Source organism: Stegostoma tigrinum, chromosome 1 (assembly GCF_030684315.1).
Source record: "Stegostoma tigrinum isolate sSteTig4 chromosome 1, sSteTig4.hap1, whole genome shotgun sequence".
NCBI classification, from domain to species: Eukaryota; Metazoa; Chordata; class Chondrichthyes; order Orectolobiformes; family Stegostomatidae; genus Stegostoma; species Stegostoma tigrinum.
The window spans coordinates 99,875,935-99,893,876 of NC_081354.1; the positions used below are offsets into that span (position 1 = coordinate 99,875,935).

The 17,942-nt window shown below is 39.9% G+C and overlaps 1 protein-coding gene across 6 annotated transcripts in view; it reads right to left on the bottom strand.

Annotated features, from left to right (window-relative positions):
* The window catches only part of apbb2b (amyloid beta (A4) precursor protein-binding, family B, member 2b), a 256,665-nt gene that overhangs the window by 158,176 nt on the left and 80,547 nt on the right, over positions 1-17,942 (bottom strand). For 5 of the 6 annotated variants that reach the window (XM_048531985.2, XM_059647330.1, XM_048531978.2 and 2 more), the window contains exon 2: positions 7,068-7,170. In XM_048531985.2, the coding sequence (XP_048387942.1) occupies positions 7,068-7,113 (46 nt within the window). In that variant the 5' untranslated portion in view covers positions 7,114-7,170. Of the gene's footprint in view, positions 1-7,067; positions 7,176-17,942 lie in introns of those variants that run through there. The other variant, XM_059647331.1, reaches the window with a different exon arrangement.

Consider the following 17,942-nt stretch of genomic DNA (forward strand, 5'->3'; position numbering starts at 1 on the left):
TCTTCAGATATTGAAGCAATCAATGGTCAAATATAACAAGACCCTGGACAATATCCAGATATTGATTAAAAATATTGTTACACTCATGCCACACAAATCCTAAGAAATTACCATCTTCAATAAGAGAGAATCTAACTTTTATCCCTTGGTATTCAATGACAACACCACACCGAATTACCTACTATCAAGAACCTGAAAAATACTATTGAGCAGAAACTGAATTTCACAAACAGTAAAAACTTGTTGCTACAACAGAACGTCAAAGAGTAGGAATCTTGCAGAAGTAAGTCAACTCCGGTCTCTCCAAAGCCTGTCCATATCTGCAAGCAAAAGTTAGGAGTATGATGGAATACTCCCCACCTGCCTGGGAATGTACAGCTCCGATAATGCTGAAAAAGCTCAACACCATCCAAGACAAAACAGCAGCTTGATTAGCATGCCATCCAACACCCTTCACATTCATTCCCTCCTTCACTAAAGCTTTTTGACACAGAGAATACCATCTACAAGATGCACTGCACCAATTTCCCAACCCCTAGTGTTTTAAACGGCAAGGGGAACAGATACATCAGAATAACACTACCTGCATGCTACCCTCCAAGCCACTCAATGTCCTTACTTGGAAACATATCCCACTTCCATCAGTGTCGCTGGGTCAAACTCTTGCAATTCCCTCCCAAACAGCGTTGGGGGTCCACTTACACTAAATGGACTGCAGAGGTTCAAGAAGGTAGCTCATCATCTTTGCAAGGGAAGCTAGGGATGGACAATAAGCAAATGACACCCACATGCCTTGAACAAATATTAAAAATGCATTAAGCGACTGAGCTACAGACACAACCATTCTCTGAAATATGTTCCTCTAGTGGTCTTCTATGCTTCCTATTGAAGAATCTCATATATAGGTGCAAGGAGATGAAAGATGTTATGTGAGGAAACAAGAGTTCATTTCTGTTTTTAGGGAGGATCCTCACCTTGCAATGGGACCTGTTTAGATTCAGTGGGAGGCAGCAGTCGACCTCTATCATCTTTAAAGGAGCTGCGCAGGCAACACAGACAGTCCTGCCAGTGCCAGTCAAAGTCACTTCCTCCCTCACTTTTTTCTATTGTAGTTTCCTTCTGGTTTAACACAGGGATCTCAGCCTTCAACCTGTGCACTACCACCGATGTGTTTAACTAGTGACAATGCAATGCTTACCACAGCCAGGGTTTCCGGCTGCTCAGCTCCAAGTTCACAACAGAATGCAGCTGATGGTGCTGAACCTTTTTATGCATCTCTTACAGCGTCACTAACATCCACAACATAGAATCATCAGCCTGGATGGCTTTCTCAACCTCCACCACCCACTACTTTCAAATATGTAAAGTCAACGTGAGCTTGGTACCTCTCCACAGATCACCTTCCCCACCCACTCTTTTAACCAGGACCTTAGGGTATTTCAGAACAACATCATCCCATCAGGAATGATAGTCAACTATTCCCTCGGAAGGATGCTTCAGGCCAGTAACCATTGTAAAACTACTTAGCCTCCATTCCTTAAGGTCATTATCCACAAATCTGTTAAGGAAATTCTGAGGAGTTTTCCACTGGCTAGAAGTTGTGCATAACTTTAACCATACCTTCTTTCCCCCTCATTTGACTTCAAAGAATTTCATTCAAAACTATTATTTGCATAACTTCAATGGTTTACACTCTGCAATGAATAAAGGCAGACGTTTTCGTAGGATTTTTCAGTAAATCAGAAGCAGTCTTTAGTTGTCTGCTGCAACAATTTTGCAGCTCCGGGAATGCAAACTCCCACAGTCGACTCTGCGTGGGCAGCAGCTCGAAGTGAATATTTAATTATGTTCAACTGAGGAGTTCAGGAAAGAGCAGCAGTGTGTCAACCGTTAGTCAGCTGTCCCAATAGACACTGACCCCGTTAAGAATTCAATCAGAAGAGGGAGAAGTGAGGACGCACGAGCGAGAGAGAGAGCATGTGATCAGGAGTGAGAACGAAGAAAGAAACAAGATCATGGGCTGTCTGGCTAAAGCAGGTTTAAAGGGTACATGGAGGCTGTACAGGAATAACTGGCAACTAGGCGGAGCTCGCTGCTGTGGGTTTCCGCCACAAATTGCATTGTCAGTCATTATGTGCTGTTTGCGAGAAGCAACCTGCAAATAGACAATGCATGGGTCATTGCCCAGGATGGGTGGAGTTAGTGTTAGTTTAATGGGCAAAAGTGTGAGTTCCAATTCTGCTGGAAATGGGAATAACAAGAGGGCAAAAGGTTGCAATCACGCCTTTGCAGAATGCAGCTACATTTCATTTACAATCATTAGATCGAACAAGTGAAACGTTTGACGGTATAAGTATTTGAGATTCAAATGCAGGCCAAAAGCAATGTGCATCATGTCTCTGGCCCTTGAAAAATGCACAACTATAACACAGGAGTTGTTGCTGCCAACTTTAAACGAGGGATTCTGGCCACACCCACTGCAGTATTTCTGCCACCTTCACAGAGTATGATAATTAATGATACTGTACGCAATGATAAGTTTCAGGTTGATAAGAGATTGGGGTGCAAAGGTTTAAGAGAGAATGCAACAAACCTCAGTGACTGCTCTGTGTTGCTCACTAACTCCAGATGATCGATTCTGCAAACCAACTTCATAAACTCCTCTTCCGTATCTTCATCACCTTTATCTCCATGAAATGCGAGCTGTTCTTGACCTTCTTTAGCATCAAAATCATCTGCCATGCCACTTCTTTACATTACCCTACCTTGCACGAGATTGAAACTTGCATCTTCCCTTGTACCCTCTGTGATCTTTCTTCATATCCTCTGTCTGAAGTCTTTTCCCATTAAATTGCTCACCATTCATTGTCCTGTTCTGTTCTGCTCACACGTTAACTGACATTGTTAAAAGATTTTGTGTTCAGAAGGTGTTCCTCCCTATCTTCACATATCTAGACATGAGAAGTTGTCGGCGGATAGGATAGACATGGGAAGTTGTTGGCTGTTGGCGGATAGGATTAGGGTAAACCCTAAGGCTTTCTACAGGTATTTAAGGAATAAAAGAATGACAAAAGTAAGATTAGGGCCAAGCAAGGATAGTAGTGGTAAGTTGTGTGTGAAGTCAGAGGAGATCGGTAAGTGCTAAATGAATATTTTTCAACAGTATTCATTCTAGAAAACGACAATGTTGTTGAGGAGAATACTGAAACACAGGCTACTAGACTAGGTGGGATTGAGGTTCACAAGGAAGAGGTATTAGAAATCCTACACAGTGTGAAAATAGATAAGTCCCCTGGGCCGGATGGGATTTATCCTCGGATCCTCTGGGAAGCTAGGGAGGAGATTGCCGAGCCTTTCGCATTGATCTTTAACTCGTCATTGTCTACAGGAATAGTGCCAGATGACTGGAGGATAGCAAATGTGGTCCCCTGTTCAAGAAGGGGAGTAGAGACAACCCTGGTAATTATAGACCAGTGAGCCTTACCTCAGTTGTTGGTAAAGTGTTGGAAAAGGTTGTAAGGGATAGGATTTATAATCATCTAGAAAAGAATAAATTGATTAGGGATAGTCAGCACGGTTTTGTGAAGGGAAGGTCGTGCCTCACAAACCTTATTGACTTCTTTGAGAAGGTGACCAAACAGGTAGATGAGAGTGAACCGGTTGATGTGGTGTATATGGATTTCAGCAAGGCGTTCGATAAGGTTCCCCACAGTAGGCTATTGTACAAAATGTGAAGGAATGGAATTGTGGGAGATATAGCAATTTGGATCGGAAATTGGCTTGCTGAAAGAAGACAGAAGGTGGTAGTTGCTGGGAAATGTTCATCCTGGAGACCAGTTACTAGTGGTGTACCACAAGGGTCGGTGTTGGGTCCACTGCTGTTTGTCATTTTTATAAATGACCTGGATGAGGGCGTAGAAAGATGGGCTAGTAAATTTGCAGACGACACTAAGGTCGGTGGAGTTGTGGATAGTGACGAAGGATGCTGTAGGTTGAGAGAGACATAGATAAGCTGCAGAGCTGGGCTGAGAGGTGGCAAATGGAGTTTAATGCAGACAAGTGTGAGGTGATGCACTTTGGTAGGAGTAACCAGAAGGCAAAGTACAGGGCTAATGGTAAGATTCTTAGTAGTGTAGATGAGCAAAGAGATCTCGGTGTCCATGTACACAGATCCTTGAAAGTTGCCACCCAGGTTGACAGGGTTGTTAAGAAGGCATAGACTGTTTTAGCTTTTATTAATAGAGGGATCGAGTTCCGGAACCAAGAGGTTATGCTGCAGCTGTACAAAACTCTGGTGCGGCCACACTTGGAGTATTGCGTACAGTTCTGGTCACTGCATTATAAGAAGGATGTGGAAGCTTTGGAAAGGGTGCAGAGGAGATTTACTTGGATGTTGCCTGGTATGGAGGGAAGGTCTTACGAGGAAAGGCTCAGGGACTTGAGGCTGTTTTCATTAGAGAGAAGAAGGTTGAGAGGTGACTTAATTGAAACATAGAAAATAATCAGAGGGTTAGATCGGGTGGATAGTGAGATCCTTTTTCCCAGGATGGTGACGGCAAGCACGAGGGGGCATAGCTTTAAATTGAGGGGTGAAAGATATAGGACAGATGTCAGAGCTAGTTTCTTTACTCAGAGAGTAGTAAGGGAATGGAACGCTTTGCCTGCAACGGTAGTAGATTCGCCAACTTTAGGTACATTTAAGTCGACATTGGACAAGCATATGGACGTACATGGAATAGTGTAGGTTAGATGGGCTTGAGATCGGTATGGCAGGACTGCACAACTTTGAGGGCCGAAGGGCCTGTACTGCGCTGTAATGTTCTATGTTCTATGTTCACAGAGGAAGTTACAGAGAGGTACAAAAACTATATATTAGTCATAATGAAGGACTTGATTTACCCTATTATGACCTGGGGCAGCAATAATGTAAAGGGAAGGAAGGGAAAAAAAGTTTTTTTTTAAAAAGTAGATTCAACAGATTTTTTTACATCTATAAATTTTCACTCCAAAGAAGTAGGGAATGTTGCTGGATCTGGTTCTAGGCAATGAGATGAGTCAAATGCATCTAATTGTCTGCAGGGAAACATTTATTGGACAGTGTTCCTGAGATTTAGTTTGTCTCGGGACATCAGTAAAGAGCAACCCAAGATAAAAATAATTAATGGGGTGAGAACCAATTGTAATGGGGTAAGATTGATTCCCATTTACCCTGAATAATCCAAAGATTGAAAGGCAAACAGGAAATAGTTTGTGGACAGTGCAGGTACATTCTCATGCGGGGGCAGAGCAGGATAAAAGGCATATCATCCTGATTGCCGAAAGAGATAGAAAATATGAAGAAACAGGAAGTGGGGGGGGGGGTAGCATATATGTCAGGTCAATAATACAAGTGAGAACCAGCTTGAATATAGCAAGCTCAGAGGTGAAGAAACAAATCAGACTAGCAAACACAGAATACGGGGGAGACAGGTAAGTCTTGGAAAAAAGAATAAGTAACCTGTGGGCGTATAAATACTAAAAGCATGATGTTTGTTGAAAAAAAAACAGAACTGATTTATAGACCGGAAAGGGATTTTGCACACAGAGTCAGAGGACATGTTTCAAGTACTGAGTGACTTTTTTGTATGTGTTGACACCAAGGATGATGTTGTGAAATTCATAGTGCAAGGGGTACAGGCATTAGATGAGCTATGACTACATGAGGATGAAAGGCTACAGAAGGGCTTAGAATAGTCACAATTGATAAGTCGCAAGAAGTGGGTGAAATTAATCCAAGAACACAGAGAAGGAAGGGTGTTTGTGACCTTGAAATGGGCCATTTTAGTACTAGGACAGAGGTGGCAACTGAACCAGATCGGTCAAACACAGATCAGTGGGTAAGGATACAGATCGGGGAAGCCCCATCACTAAATAAAAGTTCTGAATATTTTATTCATTTGTGTTATGCTCCAAAATTCTTCAAACATTGCTCTTCATTATTATAAAAACTGATTGCTGAGTCAGTGTGGTTAAGACCTTGTGCAACTATTTTAAATGGTACAGATGTGTGGCTGGAGCACAAGCTTGTCTTGCTAAATCAGATTGGCATCAAAAATGACAAAACGCTTCAAATCAGGAAAGCCAATGTTTGTTGGTGCATTGCTGTTGCAAATCAAAAAGACGTCAGTATAGAAACACACAATTTATTGAGTAAGTGGGCAGTATAGTGAAGGTTCAGCCTTAAACCTGGCATTAGGTAAGAAAATTTCAGTAAGATAATTGATGCTAGCACCTCTGACTCAAAAGAGAGAATCGGCAACCCATAGCTCTTGAGCCTGATAGTTATCTACGCTGGTCCTGCCACAAAATATTCACAGTATGGATGTTGGCTGAGATGCTACCATAAAAAGATCACAAAACAGCCTCATTTTACAGTAATTTCAAGTATTTTTGAGAAGATTGACTGCAACAACAGTCAATTTGAATACAATGCCCACACATTGAGTCTCATCTGGCATACCAGGAGTTACCATTTTGGTCAGGAGTTTCCGCTTCCTGTTGAAGACCTACAGCAAGCATCAAGACAGGACCCTTAACATCAATATTTGGCGGAACCTGCAAGTGTAGTTGAAACATTAACCTCTTTGCAAACTCAGCATCTGTGTGTGCCTTTGTCACACAATCCGCTGCATGCCAGTAACAATAAATTTGCCTGTGAAGTTTGGCCTGTACTTTAATGTGATGGTTCTCCTAGGAAATATAAGTAAAACATGCTTCTTTGAGATTAAATTCTAACTACAAAAGAAATTCAACGAACATAATGGCTGCAAGTACACCATTGTGCTACTTTCTGACATCTAAAATCATTCGATTCTCCGCTCCTTCTACCAATTACACGTCACAATCTTGAAATATAAATGTATCACTTCAGATATAGATTTTGCTTATCACAATCATTAAAGAAAATTAAGTATTCCTCAATAACTGAAATCACACTGCAACAGAATATTCCAAATATTTACCACTCGATTATCCACAATTAAGCTAATGGAGGGAAAAAAGAAATGAACTGCTTCACCTATACTTACATATGCTATTTGGCCGATGATATGCCCCTGGGTATCGTCTGCCCATAATGACCAGTCAGCACATTACAGCATCTTAGAAGCACCGCTTAAGCAAATCTCAGGCCTGAAAAACAAAATTAATTTAAGGCTTACTACAAATCATTAGGCTCCCTTAGTTAAAATATTAATGAACTTTGTAATGCAAGGGAAAAATAAACACATAGACAATTAGTTATGTCACTTCAAACAGTCACTGAGTTATGATCCATGAAGCACTATACATCTTTATGATAGCTGGCAAAAATAAAAGTGTGACACAGTATTTTGACATTAAAACAATGAATTTAAACTTCAAATTCAATTGAATCATTTTTCCCTAGCACAGCTGCACAGTTTATAGCAATTGTTACTTTCAAGTTAAATAACAGCAGGATATTATGACCGCAATGGGAAGAATGTGTGAAATAGCAACACTACTCCATGAGTTGTAATATTAACTAAACGTTTAAATTCAATCACTAAAAAAGGCCAAATATTTCCTTTTTATACTACTACCCAGAATAACAGAATTTCAGGAGGTTACTTCAATAAATTCAAAATAATTTATTTTTTAATATTACAAAAACACAAACTTTTAAAACAAGTGGCAAAACTGGTTAACGTCTAAGTTAGAAAGCAGAATTAGAGTAATAACTCCTTTTGATCCCAAACACACACAGTCCGACACACGCACAAAACAGCAACTCCATGGAGACGATATTTCAAAGCAAAAAGACAAAAGCACTCTTACTGACCAATGATGTGTAAGGCAAAGGAATGAGTTTGATGAATTGTCATTGGTCCACCAAATGTCTTGGTAATAAAATTGAACTGCTGACAGCCATATACCAATGGAAGATCTTTTCAACAATGCTTCATTCGATTAGAAATGAAGCTGGGACCAGTCTTTGGACTGTGGTCACAGATCAGCTTTTTAGGGTGTGCAAGGTAATCAAAATACAGGGTGGTGAATTTATCAAGTTCTCAAATTGCATTCAGGAGAAAGGATGAAGGGGAAAAGACAGATCTGGTAGCCTTACTGCTGCTTTTATTTCCTATTATCTCTAACTCCCTAAGTGTTTAAAGCAGAAATTAAATCCACCCAGGCTTGCTAAGCAGTCATCATCTCAGAGGTCCCAGTTTCTTCAAAAGACAGGTATTCCAGCAATTAAGGGCAGTAAACTATTTTTCTTCGAGAAACTGTACAAACAGTTCATCATCTTCCAGTTTTTTCACTGTTAAACACAGTCCATAAACATCTATATGAGTCTCAAGGAGCATATGGTAACCCCACTGCAATCAAAACCAACAAGCAGTAGGTAAAAAATTGTATTTCACAGGTTTTATGGACAAACTAGGAGCAGCGGTTGACCACTTGGCACCTTGAGCCAGTTTCTTCATTCAAAACGATCGTGGCTGATCTGTTTGTGTTTAAAATTCCACATTGCCATCCACACTGATAGCCTCAGTTCTCATGCCTATTGAAAAATCTATCAACGTCTTAAAAAATATTCAATGCCCAATTTCCAAAGGTGTACAAACCTCAGGAAAATTCCCTTCATCTCTGCCCTAACTGAGCAATCCTTAATTTTAAAGTCATGCTCCCTAGTTCTGGACTCAGCCATAAGAGGAAACGCCCTTTCCACATCCATCTTGTCAAGACCTTGCAGGATCTTTTATATTTAGTTTCTGTCACCCCTCACTCTTCTAAATGCTAGTGGAAACATATCCAGTCTGACCAAGCTTTCCTTGTTAGACTGACATTCTGCACTTTACAGTTATCAAGTTAGTAAATGGTGAACCGCTTCCAACACATTTGTATTCACAAGGTAGATTATGAAAATATTAAATATTTTATTTCAAGCATCAATCAACACAGACTATAATGTTTGACGAATAGGAATTAACTGGTGGAATAGGAAGGATATAAAGTAAAACTAGAACTAGAGTAAGCGTCTCAAATAAAGGAGGTAGCAACACCATGTAGACAATGTCAAATTCCTTCTGATTTTTCTAATTTTATAATTAAACACAGCATCTTTAAAGTCAACAGATTCTATGCATTATACATAAATTAAAATACTCTACTTCAAAGTGCTCCTGCTAATTTCCAATCAATAACTCTAAGGTGCAAATTCTATTGTATGCTAGTTGCAAAGGCTAATTCTAAACTATCCTGGCATCATGCCTAAACTTCATTAGTCATCCTTAACAGGCCATTCTTGAAGCACCATTAATTAACAGCTTCCAGGTTTATTCCTCCTCCTAAGTGCAGTTAATCATTGTGCACAGTGCTATTCCACAAACTGCAACTGGGTTATTTAATTACCTTAGTCCAATTATCAGCAAAAACATAGCACTAAACCATTTCGGTTAAGACACTAGTCATTCATAATTACAGAGGTGAAAAAGAGGGATTGGATAGGTATTATTTCCATGATTCATTTCACTTCTGGACAAGGACACAGCTGCAATTTCAACGCAACACTTCCACTGATTCTGTTACTTTCTAATGTCAGCTAATATTGCAATAAAAGCTGTAATGCTTCAGAAAAGTAGTCACCTTGCATTCTTTATCAACATGACACATGGTTTTTAAACAGTAGTTGTCGTGAACGAAAGGACAAAAGAAAGCAAGGCTAATCTTTCTAAATCCAATTCAAAACCAATTCAGTAATTCTTTCTAAAATGGAACGAATACCCCAAGGATATGACCTGATTACTGAGCAGCGTCAATAAATCACAATATGCTTTTACCCTCGAATTTGCAGGTCACATTTATCTCTCCTCCAGTAACCAGCTGCTTTCCTACCTTGCCACTTTAGCTTCGGATAACATCTTCGTCTATTGATCAAAACAACTGGTTCCTGTCAAGATCTGGGTATTAAAATACACTTGGACATAAAATGTTTGATTGCAGCTCTCTAAGAAAAGATGGAGGAAGAAACCATTCAGGCCCTTGCTCCGGATCGGCTGTTAGACTCAACCAAAGCTGAAGTGTACTTCAACCTCGTTTACCCATTCTAACAAATACCTCTACTTAAAACTACTGAAGATTAGTTGGTGGAGGCATTTTACTTTTTGAGTTTTCCCAAGATACTCCAAAGATGAGTTAGAATAATTTTCTCCTGGAGAATAAGTGTTAATCATAGTCCCAGGGGAGCGAGGAGTGGAATACCAATAACAACTATATTCTCTGGGCATTTTGGATACACACAGTTTTGAACACTCCACGTCCTTGTCAATTAAAGAACATTTTTGTGCAACTAACGTTTTCTGTCTATTCTAATTTAAAAAAAAACAGCAGAATATTTATACAGAATAACAGCCTTTATTGAGCTGACAAATATGGACAGATGATAACATGTTCATGATGCATGTACATGCAGTTTTGATCATTTAAGATACTTTTTCAAGTTTATCATGGCTCATATACACTAAAGTTAACATCTTTCTTGGGCCAACACTGTTAGCACAAAACAAGAGTGCTGTATTCAACAGTTCACTTTTCTGACTCCAGTAGACCATAAGACCATACAACCATAAGACATAGGAGTGGAAGTAAGGCCATTCAGCCCATCAAGTCCACACCGCCATTTAAATCATGGCTGATGGGCATTTCAACACCACTTCCCTGCACTCTCCCCGTAGCCCTTGATTCCTTTTGAGATCAAGAATATGTTGATCTCTGCCTTGAAAGCATCCAACGTCCCGGCCTCCACTGCACTCCATGGCAATGAATTCCACAAGCCCACCACTCTCTGGCCGAAGAAATGTCGTCTCAGTTCAGTTTTAAACTTACCCCCTCTAATTTTAAGGCTGTGCCCACGGGTCCTAGTCTCCCTGCCTAACAGAAACAACTTCCTAGCGTCCACCCCTTCTAAACCAAACATTATCTTGTAAGTTTCTATTAGATCTCCCCTCAACCTTTTAAACTCTAATGTACTTACTTCCTTTGCAGTTTGCTTCCCAACCTCAAAAATAAACAATATGAAATTTCCACGATTTGATTATCCAAGAGATTTAATGCAGCAAAAAAATGAAAAATATATGATTTTCATTGAAGTCTTAACTTTTAAAAAGGGTGTTAACAAATCAGTTGTTTAAAAAGGTAGAGATACCCTGCAAGTCATAATTCTTACATAATTGGAATATATTATCAGAACAATATTCTGAAGATTAACTGCTGTACAAGTATTTATTTTAGAACAAGCAGTTATTATTGTGACAAATATGCAATAATGCAACCAATGTTGGTTTCTGAACAGTTAAATGACTGAGCAAATGAAAAAAAAATGGAAATTTAGAAGTAATGATAGAACAGGAACTTAAAATCTTGCACATGAGCCTTAAGGCAAATGGCACAGCTATGGTTTAAAACCAAAGGAAGGCACATAAATTAAGACCATCAACCTCAATCCAAATGTCACAAAACAGCTGATTCCCATCTGCTTGCATTACAGCTCTCCCTTCCCCCTCTCACATTTCCAAATACGTCTCACAGTAACAATCTTGTAGTTGCTTAGAGGTAATGGAGAACTTGAGCATTGTTGAGAACAGAGATGTACTGTTAAGGTTTTTCATCTTGGCTAATTAACAGAAGTCAGATTTGGGATAAGAAGAACATTTCAACTTGACAACTTGTAAATAATGGAATGCCACAGTGATCAATGTTGGGGCCACAATTATTTAGACTATATACACTATAGATGCGGAAACTGAACGTACAATCAACAGGATTGCAGATGACACAAAAATGGATCGGAATGTAAATGGTGAAGATGACATAACCTGCACAGGGATATAGACAGGTTAAGCAAGTCAACAAAAGTTGGCAGATGGAATATAATATGGGAAAATGTGAGATTATGCACTTTAGTTGGAAGACTTCAGAAACTGAACGTTATGTAAATGGGAAAAGAATGCAGAAGACTACAGCATCAAAGGATTTGGGAACCCTCATGCATAAATCTCAAAAATTTAGCTAACAAGTTCAGCTGTGATAGGAAAAGCAACTGAATTGTTGGCCTTTATTTCAAAATGAATCGAGAATAAAGATAAAGGTTTTGCTAAAACCTTACAAGGCATTAGTCAGACTGCAGCTAGAATACTGTGGATATTTCTGGGCCCCTTACAAAGGAAAGACACATTGGCATTGGAGGCAGTCCAGAGAAGGTTCATGAGGTTCATTCTGCATATAGTGGGATTTTCTGTAAAGGACAGGTTGAATAGATTGGGCCTGTACTCTGCTAAAGTCCAGTAGAAGTCCAGTCCATGGCAACCTTACTGAATCATAAAGAGATTCTTAGGGTAGACATGAGCAGCTTGTTTCCCCTTGTAGGAGAGTCTAGGACTAGAGGACATAATCTCTGGTTAAGCAGTCACCCATTTAAGACAAAGATGAGGAGGAATTTCTTTTAAGGGCAGTGAATCTGTAGAAGTCTTTACCACAGAAAGCTGTTGAGGCTGGGACATTAAGTTTATTTATTACTGAGATTATTGGGCTTTTAATCAGTAAGCAAATCAGGGCTTTGGGGTAAAGGCAGGAAAGTAGTTTTTATCTGATCTGATAATCATCAATCTCACAGCATGGCAAAGCAGACCTTCAAATGGAGCATCAATTTAGAATGGTTTCTGACTGGTTATTCAGTTGAAACTTGTTTGGATGAGTGATTACCTTGAAGAAGGCAGTAGGGAGCTATTCTTCCCCATGGTTTTACTTTTCTTAAAATATCATTCTTGGTCAAATACCTTTAGCCTGCAGAGCGAGAACAGGTCCCTGTGAATGAAGAAATGTGTGCTCTACGAAGCACATTAGGTACATTACGAACCCAAATGATAATTTTAAATTAGTCATACGTGTAATTCCCACCCAGGATTGTACACCACGTGCTGACAACTGTGGCATCACTTCTAACATCAGATGTGACCTTCTGAGTTAGTGACAATGAATTTAAAAATATCAGTCAAACTCACAAATGTTCCTCACTTGTGCTTGGTAGACGCTACACACAAACAACTTAGGCAGGGATATGTACTTTGTAAGAAAAAAAGGAACATGTTGAGCACTGTGCATTTTGAATGAAAGATTGGGGAGACAATAGTTCCTTCATGTATTCTAATCAGGGCCGACTTGCCAATCAATGACCAGCTGTTTCTCATGCAGAATAAATGGCTATTAATTTTCAGTGGGAGCATTCTTGCATCTGTCTTGATGATGTCAAAGTGAAAAGCTTTGTCTCTTTTTTTCCTCAGCAAAATTATTGTCACAAAATCAGGATTCTTGACTAATCGCGCATTTGGAAGGAAAGAAGTGTAATCAAAGAAGCTCAAATCCAGAGACTTCAAAGAATTATCCAAATTCCCCATGATATTTTTTCCTTTCTGCTACTGTAATAAATATTTGATGGTTTAATATTAATGGCTGCAGTAAGGGTTCTGAGCAGAATTTGATTCCTAGTTCAGCATTGTTAAAAATCTTGATAAGAATTTCCACTGTTCAGTCATTGCGATAGTAAATGAACAATTATAATTGCAAAGTGTAGAGCTCGATGAACTCAGCAGGCCAAGCAGCATCTCAGGAGCACAAAAGCTGACGTTTCGGGCCGAGACCCTAAATCAGAATTTCCAATTATAATTGCAAGTTCCTTTATGTTTTACATTACATTCCATTGCTTTCAGTAAAAACCCATAAAGAAGATACTATCACAGTACTAAGTACAAAGCCAGCTAAAAAAAATTGGTTGCTCTCTGCAACGGCAAAATCAACTTTCAAGCAGTTCCAAAAGCTAATCAATTGTATATCCCGCGATACACATCTTAAGGTTAAAACATTTCAATTCATCCATACATGAATTGAGGGGGAAATGCTAGAATTTCAAGATGTGATAACAGAAGATTTGAAGAACATTAATGGCTTTGGACAAAGCCAACAATGGGCTTACGGAAGGGAAATCATGATTAACAAATCTACTGGCATTTTTTTGAGGAGGCAACTAACAGTTCAGATAAGACAGAACCTGTGGATGTGGTGTTTTTGGATTTTCCAAAGGCTTTTGAATCCCTACAATCCAGAAAGAGGCCATTCAATCCATCAAGTCTGCACTGAGCCTCTGAACAGAACCCCAGCCAGACCCAGACACACCCCCACCCTATTCCCTTAGGTAATGCACTTAGCCTACACATCATTGGACTGTGGGAGGGAGCCGGAACAGCCAGAGAAAACCCACGCAGACACAGGGAGAACATGCAAACTCCACACAGACAAGGATGGGATTGAACTTGGGTCCCTGCTGCTGTGTGGCAGCATTGCTCACCACTGAGCCACCGTGCCCGACACTGAATAAATTCAAGAGAAAGATGGATGTTTGAATTGTAAAAGCCTTGTGGGTTCTGAGAAGAAAGTAGATCTTTTTAAAAAAATTCATTCATGGGATGAGACTGTTGCTGGTTAGGTCATCACTTATTGCCCATTCAACATTTAAGTGTCAACCACATTGCTGTGTATGTATGTAGGCCAGACCAGGTAAGGATGGCAGTTTCCTCTGCTGAAGAACACGACTGAACCAGATGGGTTTTTTCTGACAATCGGCAATGGATTCATGGTCGTCAGTAGACACTTAATTCCAAATTTGTTTTTATGTGCATTCAAATTCCACCAAGGTGAGATGTGAACACGGGTCCCCAGAACATTATCTGGATCTCTGGATTAACAGCCCAGTGATAATACCATTATGTCATCACCTCTATACAACACAGAAATAGTGGATCAGCCATGCTCATATTACATAGCAGAAGATATTTGAAGGTCTGAATGGCCAAATCCTGCTCCAAATCCATTTTCTGCAAATGATTGCTTAAGCTTTTCTTTTACAGTTTCTGAGAGACGATACAGAGGACACAATGAAAAAAGTTCAACATATTTGAATATTTAACTATTATTTACAGCAGTTGATATAAATTAACATCCAAATGGGGAGACAGAACTCATCAACAACTTGCATTCATATGCATTTCCTCTTATGATACAAGAAAACCATTACAAATCCTTTCACAATGGAATATGGTGAAAGAATTCATCAGTGAGAGCATTAATTAAAGGAGTTGGGGCATCATGTTACGGCTGTGAGGCCACATTTGGAGTACTGTGTACAATTCTGGTCATCCTGCTTTAGGAAGGATGTTATTAAACTGGAAAAGGCACAAAAAGATTTACAAAGTTGTTACCGAGACTGGAGGGTTTGAGGTTGGATAGGCTGGGACGTTTTTCCCTGGAGGGTAGGAGTTTGAGGGCTGACCTAATGGAGGTTTATAAAATCATGAGAAGCATACATAAGGTGAATAGCCAAAGTCTTTACTCCAGTATAGGGGAGTTCAAAGCTGCAGGTAACAGATTTAGGATGAGAGTGGAAAGATTTAAAAGAAACCTGAGGGGCAACTTTTGCCACAGAGGGTGGTGCATGTATGGAAAGATCTGCCAGAGGAAATGGTAGAGGTGAGTACAATTACAACATCTAAAAGACATTTGGCCAGATATATGGATAGCTAAGGTTCAGAGGTCCAAACGCAGGCAAACAGGACTAGTTCAGTTTTGGAAACCTGGTCAGCATGGTTGAGTTGGGCCGAAAGGTCTGTTTCTGTGCGGTATGACTATATAAAAAGGTACACCAAGTCCCAAAAGGAAATATTTGATGAAGGTAACTACAGGCTCGGTCAAAGATATGGATTTTTAGTCAGCAGAGAAAGATTTTTTTAACCTTGGGGCTCCAGGGAAGGACTTTAGGGAAGGAATCCCCATAAAGAGAAGGCTGTTTACCGTGGGGCAAAGGGACGAGTACACAAAAAGTTGGAAGAGCAAAGAGGTTAGGAGCTAGAATAAAAACAAAGGACAGCAGATGCTGGAACTTGGAAGCAAAAACAGAAAGTACTTGAGCAAATCAGCAGGTCTGGCAGCATCTGTAGGGAAAAATACAGAGCTAGCAGGGTTCACTGAAGTCCTAGAAATCAGGGGACTGAAGCCACAAAGAGGTTTAAAAACAAATTTCGGAATTTAAAAGTTCAGGCACCAAGTGGGTCAGTGAGGACTGTAGTGACCTTCACTTGTCCCATGCTTCAGCTCATGTGCTGCTGAACCACTCATCCACACCCTCTGCTATCTCTAGATCTGGCCATTCCAATGCACTCCCTAGTTGGCCTCCCAAGTTCTACTGTCTGTAAACCTCAGGGTAGCTAAAGCTCTGCTACACATGTTCTACATCACATCAAATCCCATTCAGCTGCTACCTTTATGCTCCCTGACCTCCATTGACCCAGTGAGGCAACACCTTAATCTCAAAATCCTCAACCTAGGTTTTAAATCACCCCATGGCTTCTTTTGTCACCATGTCAGATAGCTGCCAGCCCTACAGCTCTCAGATTTTGGTTCTCCCCTAATTTCAGCCTCTTGAGCATCACTGATTTTAATCACTCCACACACAATGATGATGCCATTCTGCTCCCTAGTCTCTAAACTTTTGAATTCTCTCCGTCTTGATATCATTTCCCCCTTTAACAGATTCCTTAAAACTCACCTCTTTGATCAAGTTTTGAGTCACCTACGGACTTTTTTAAAAATATTGTGTTAGTGCAATAATTTTGTTTAATAATCCCCCTTGTACCTGGAAGTCTTCTATGACATTAAGGTACTACATAAATACAAGTTGCCTTTACTGCCAATTCTGAAGGTACCTACAGTGCAACTGACCCTAATATGTCAATCACATGAGGAGACTACTAAATGAAATGGAAAAATCACTCTGATGCAATTATGGATAGGGTACAGAGATTTTATTCTTTTGATGCTGCAGCAGGGTTCCAGGAAGTGTATCTGATTCTATCTTTGTTCCGCACAGTGCTGACCTTGCTCAGAAGAAACATTTTTAAAGTCAGAATGCAGAGGTAATCAAGAAATCTGTCTGATCAAAAAAAACCCCCACTGCCTGACTCATTCTTAACTGGAAAATGGTTTCATCCTTTGCAAAATACAATTAACATCCCAGAGGGACAACACTGCAACAATAGGCAATGTCTCTATTACCAGTAAAAACAAGACTCGTACAAACAGATATTTATTTGTCATAATGTTTAAGAATTATTTTTAAAAATGAAGAAAGTCAAAGATTTTTTTTACACAGAATGATGTTTTTCACTTGAGAAAAGGAGTTGAGGTGGAGAGGTAAAGGAGAAACAGAAGAGCAATTATAACCACAGGAAGCAAAGGCTGGGTTTCCTACAGGATTTCCTTGTCAAAAACACCAACAGGTGAAGTTGTCTGTTTCTCTCTGCCACTGTGCAGCAGCAACACAAATGGTATTTGCCACTGACAGGATGTTGTCATCAAGCCAAGAAGTAACTTAATTATAGGAAACATTTACCCCCACGCCCCCCACCCATTTTCACAGTTAAAAAACATGCAGTATTTGCCAATTGAAGCAGAAAAGGCAACCAATCGTGCCAGGAGCTAACAGTCATAGAGCTGTACAGCAACGAAACAAATCCTTCAGTCCAACTCGTCCATGCCAATCAGATACCCGAAATTAATTTAGTTTTATTTGCCAGCATTTGACCCATATCCTTCTAAACCCTTCCTATTCATGTACTCGTCCAAATGCTTATTAAATGCTGTAATTGCAGCTTCTGCAGCTCTTTCCATCATCTCAGTGAGTGAGTTGCCCCTTTAGGCCCTTTTAAAATCTTTCCATTCTTAAATTAACCCAATGCCTTCTGGCTTTGGACTCCCCTACCCTGTGGAAAAGGCCTTGGTTATTCACCCCATCCATGCCCCTCATGATTTTATAAACCTCTAAAATATCACCCCTC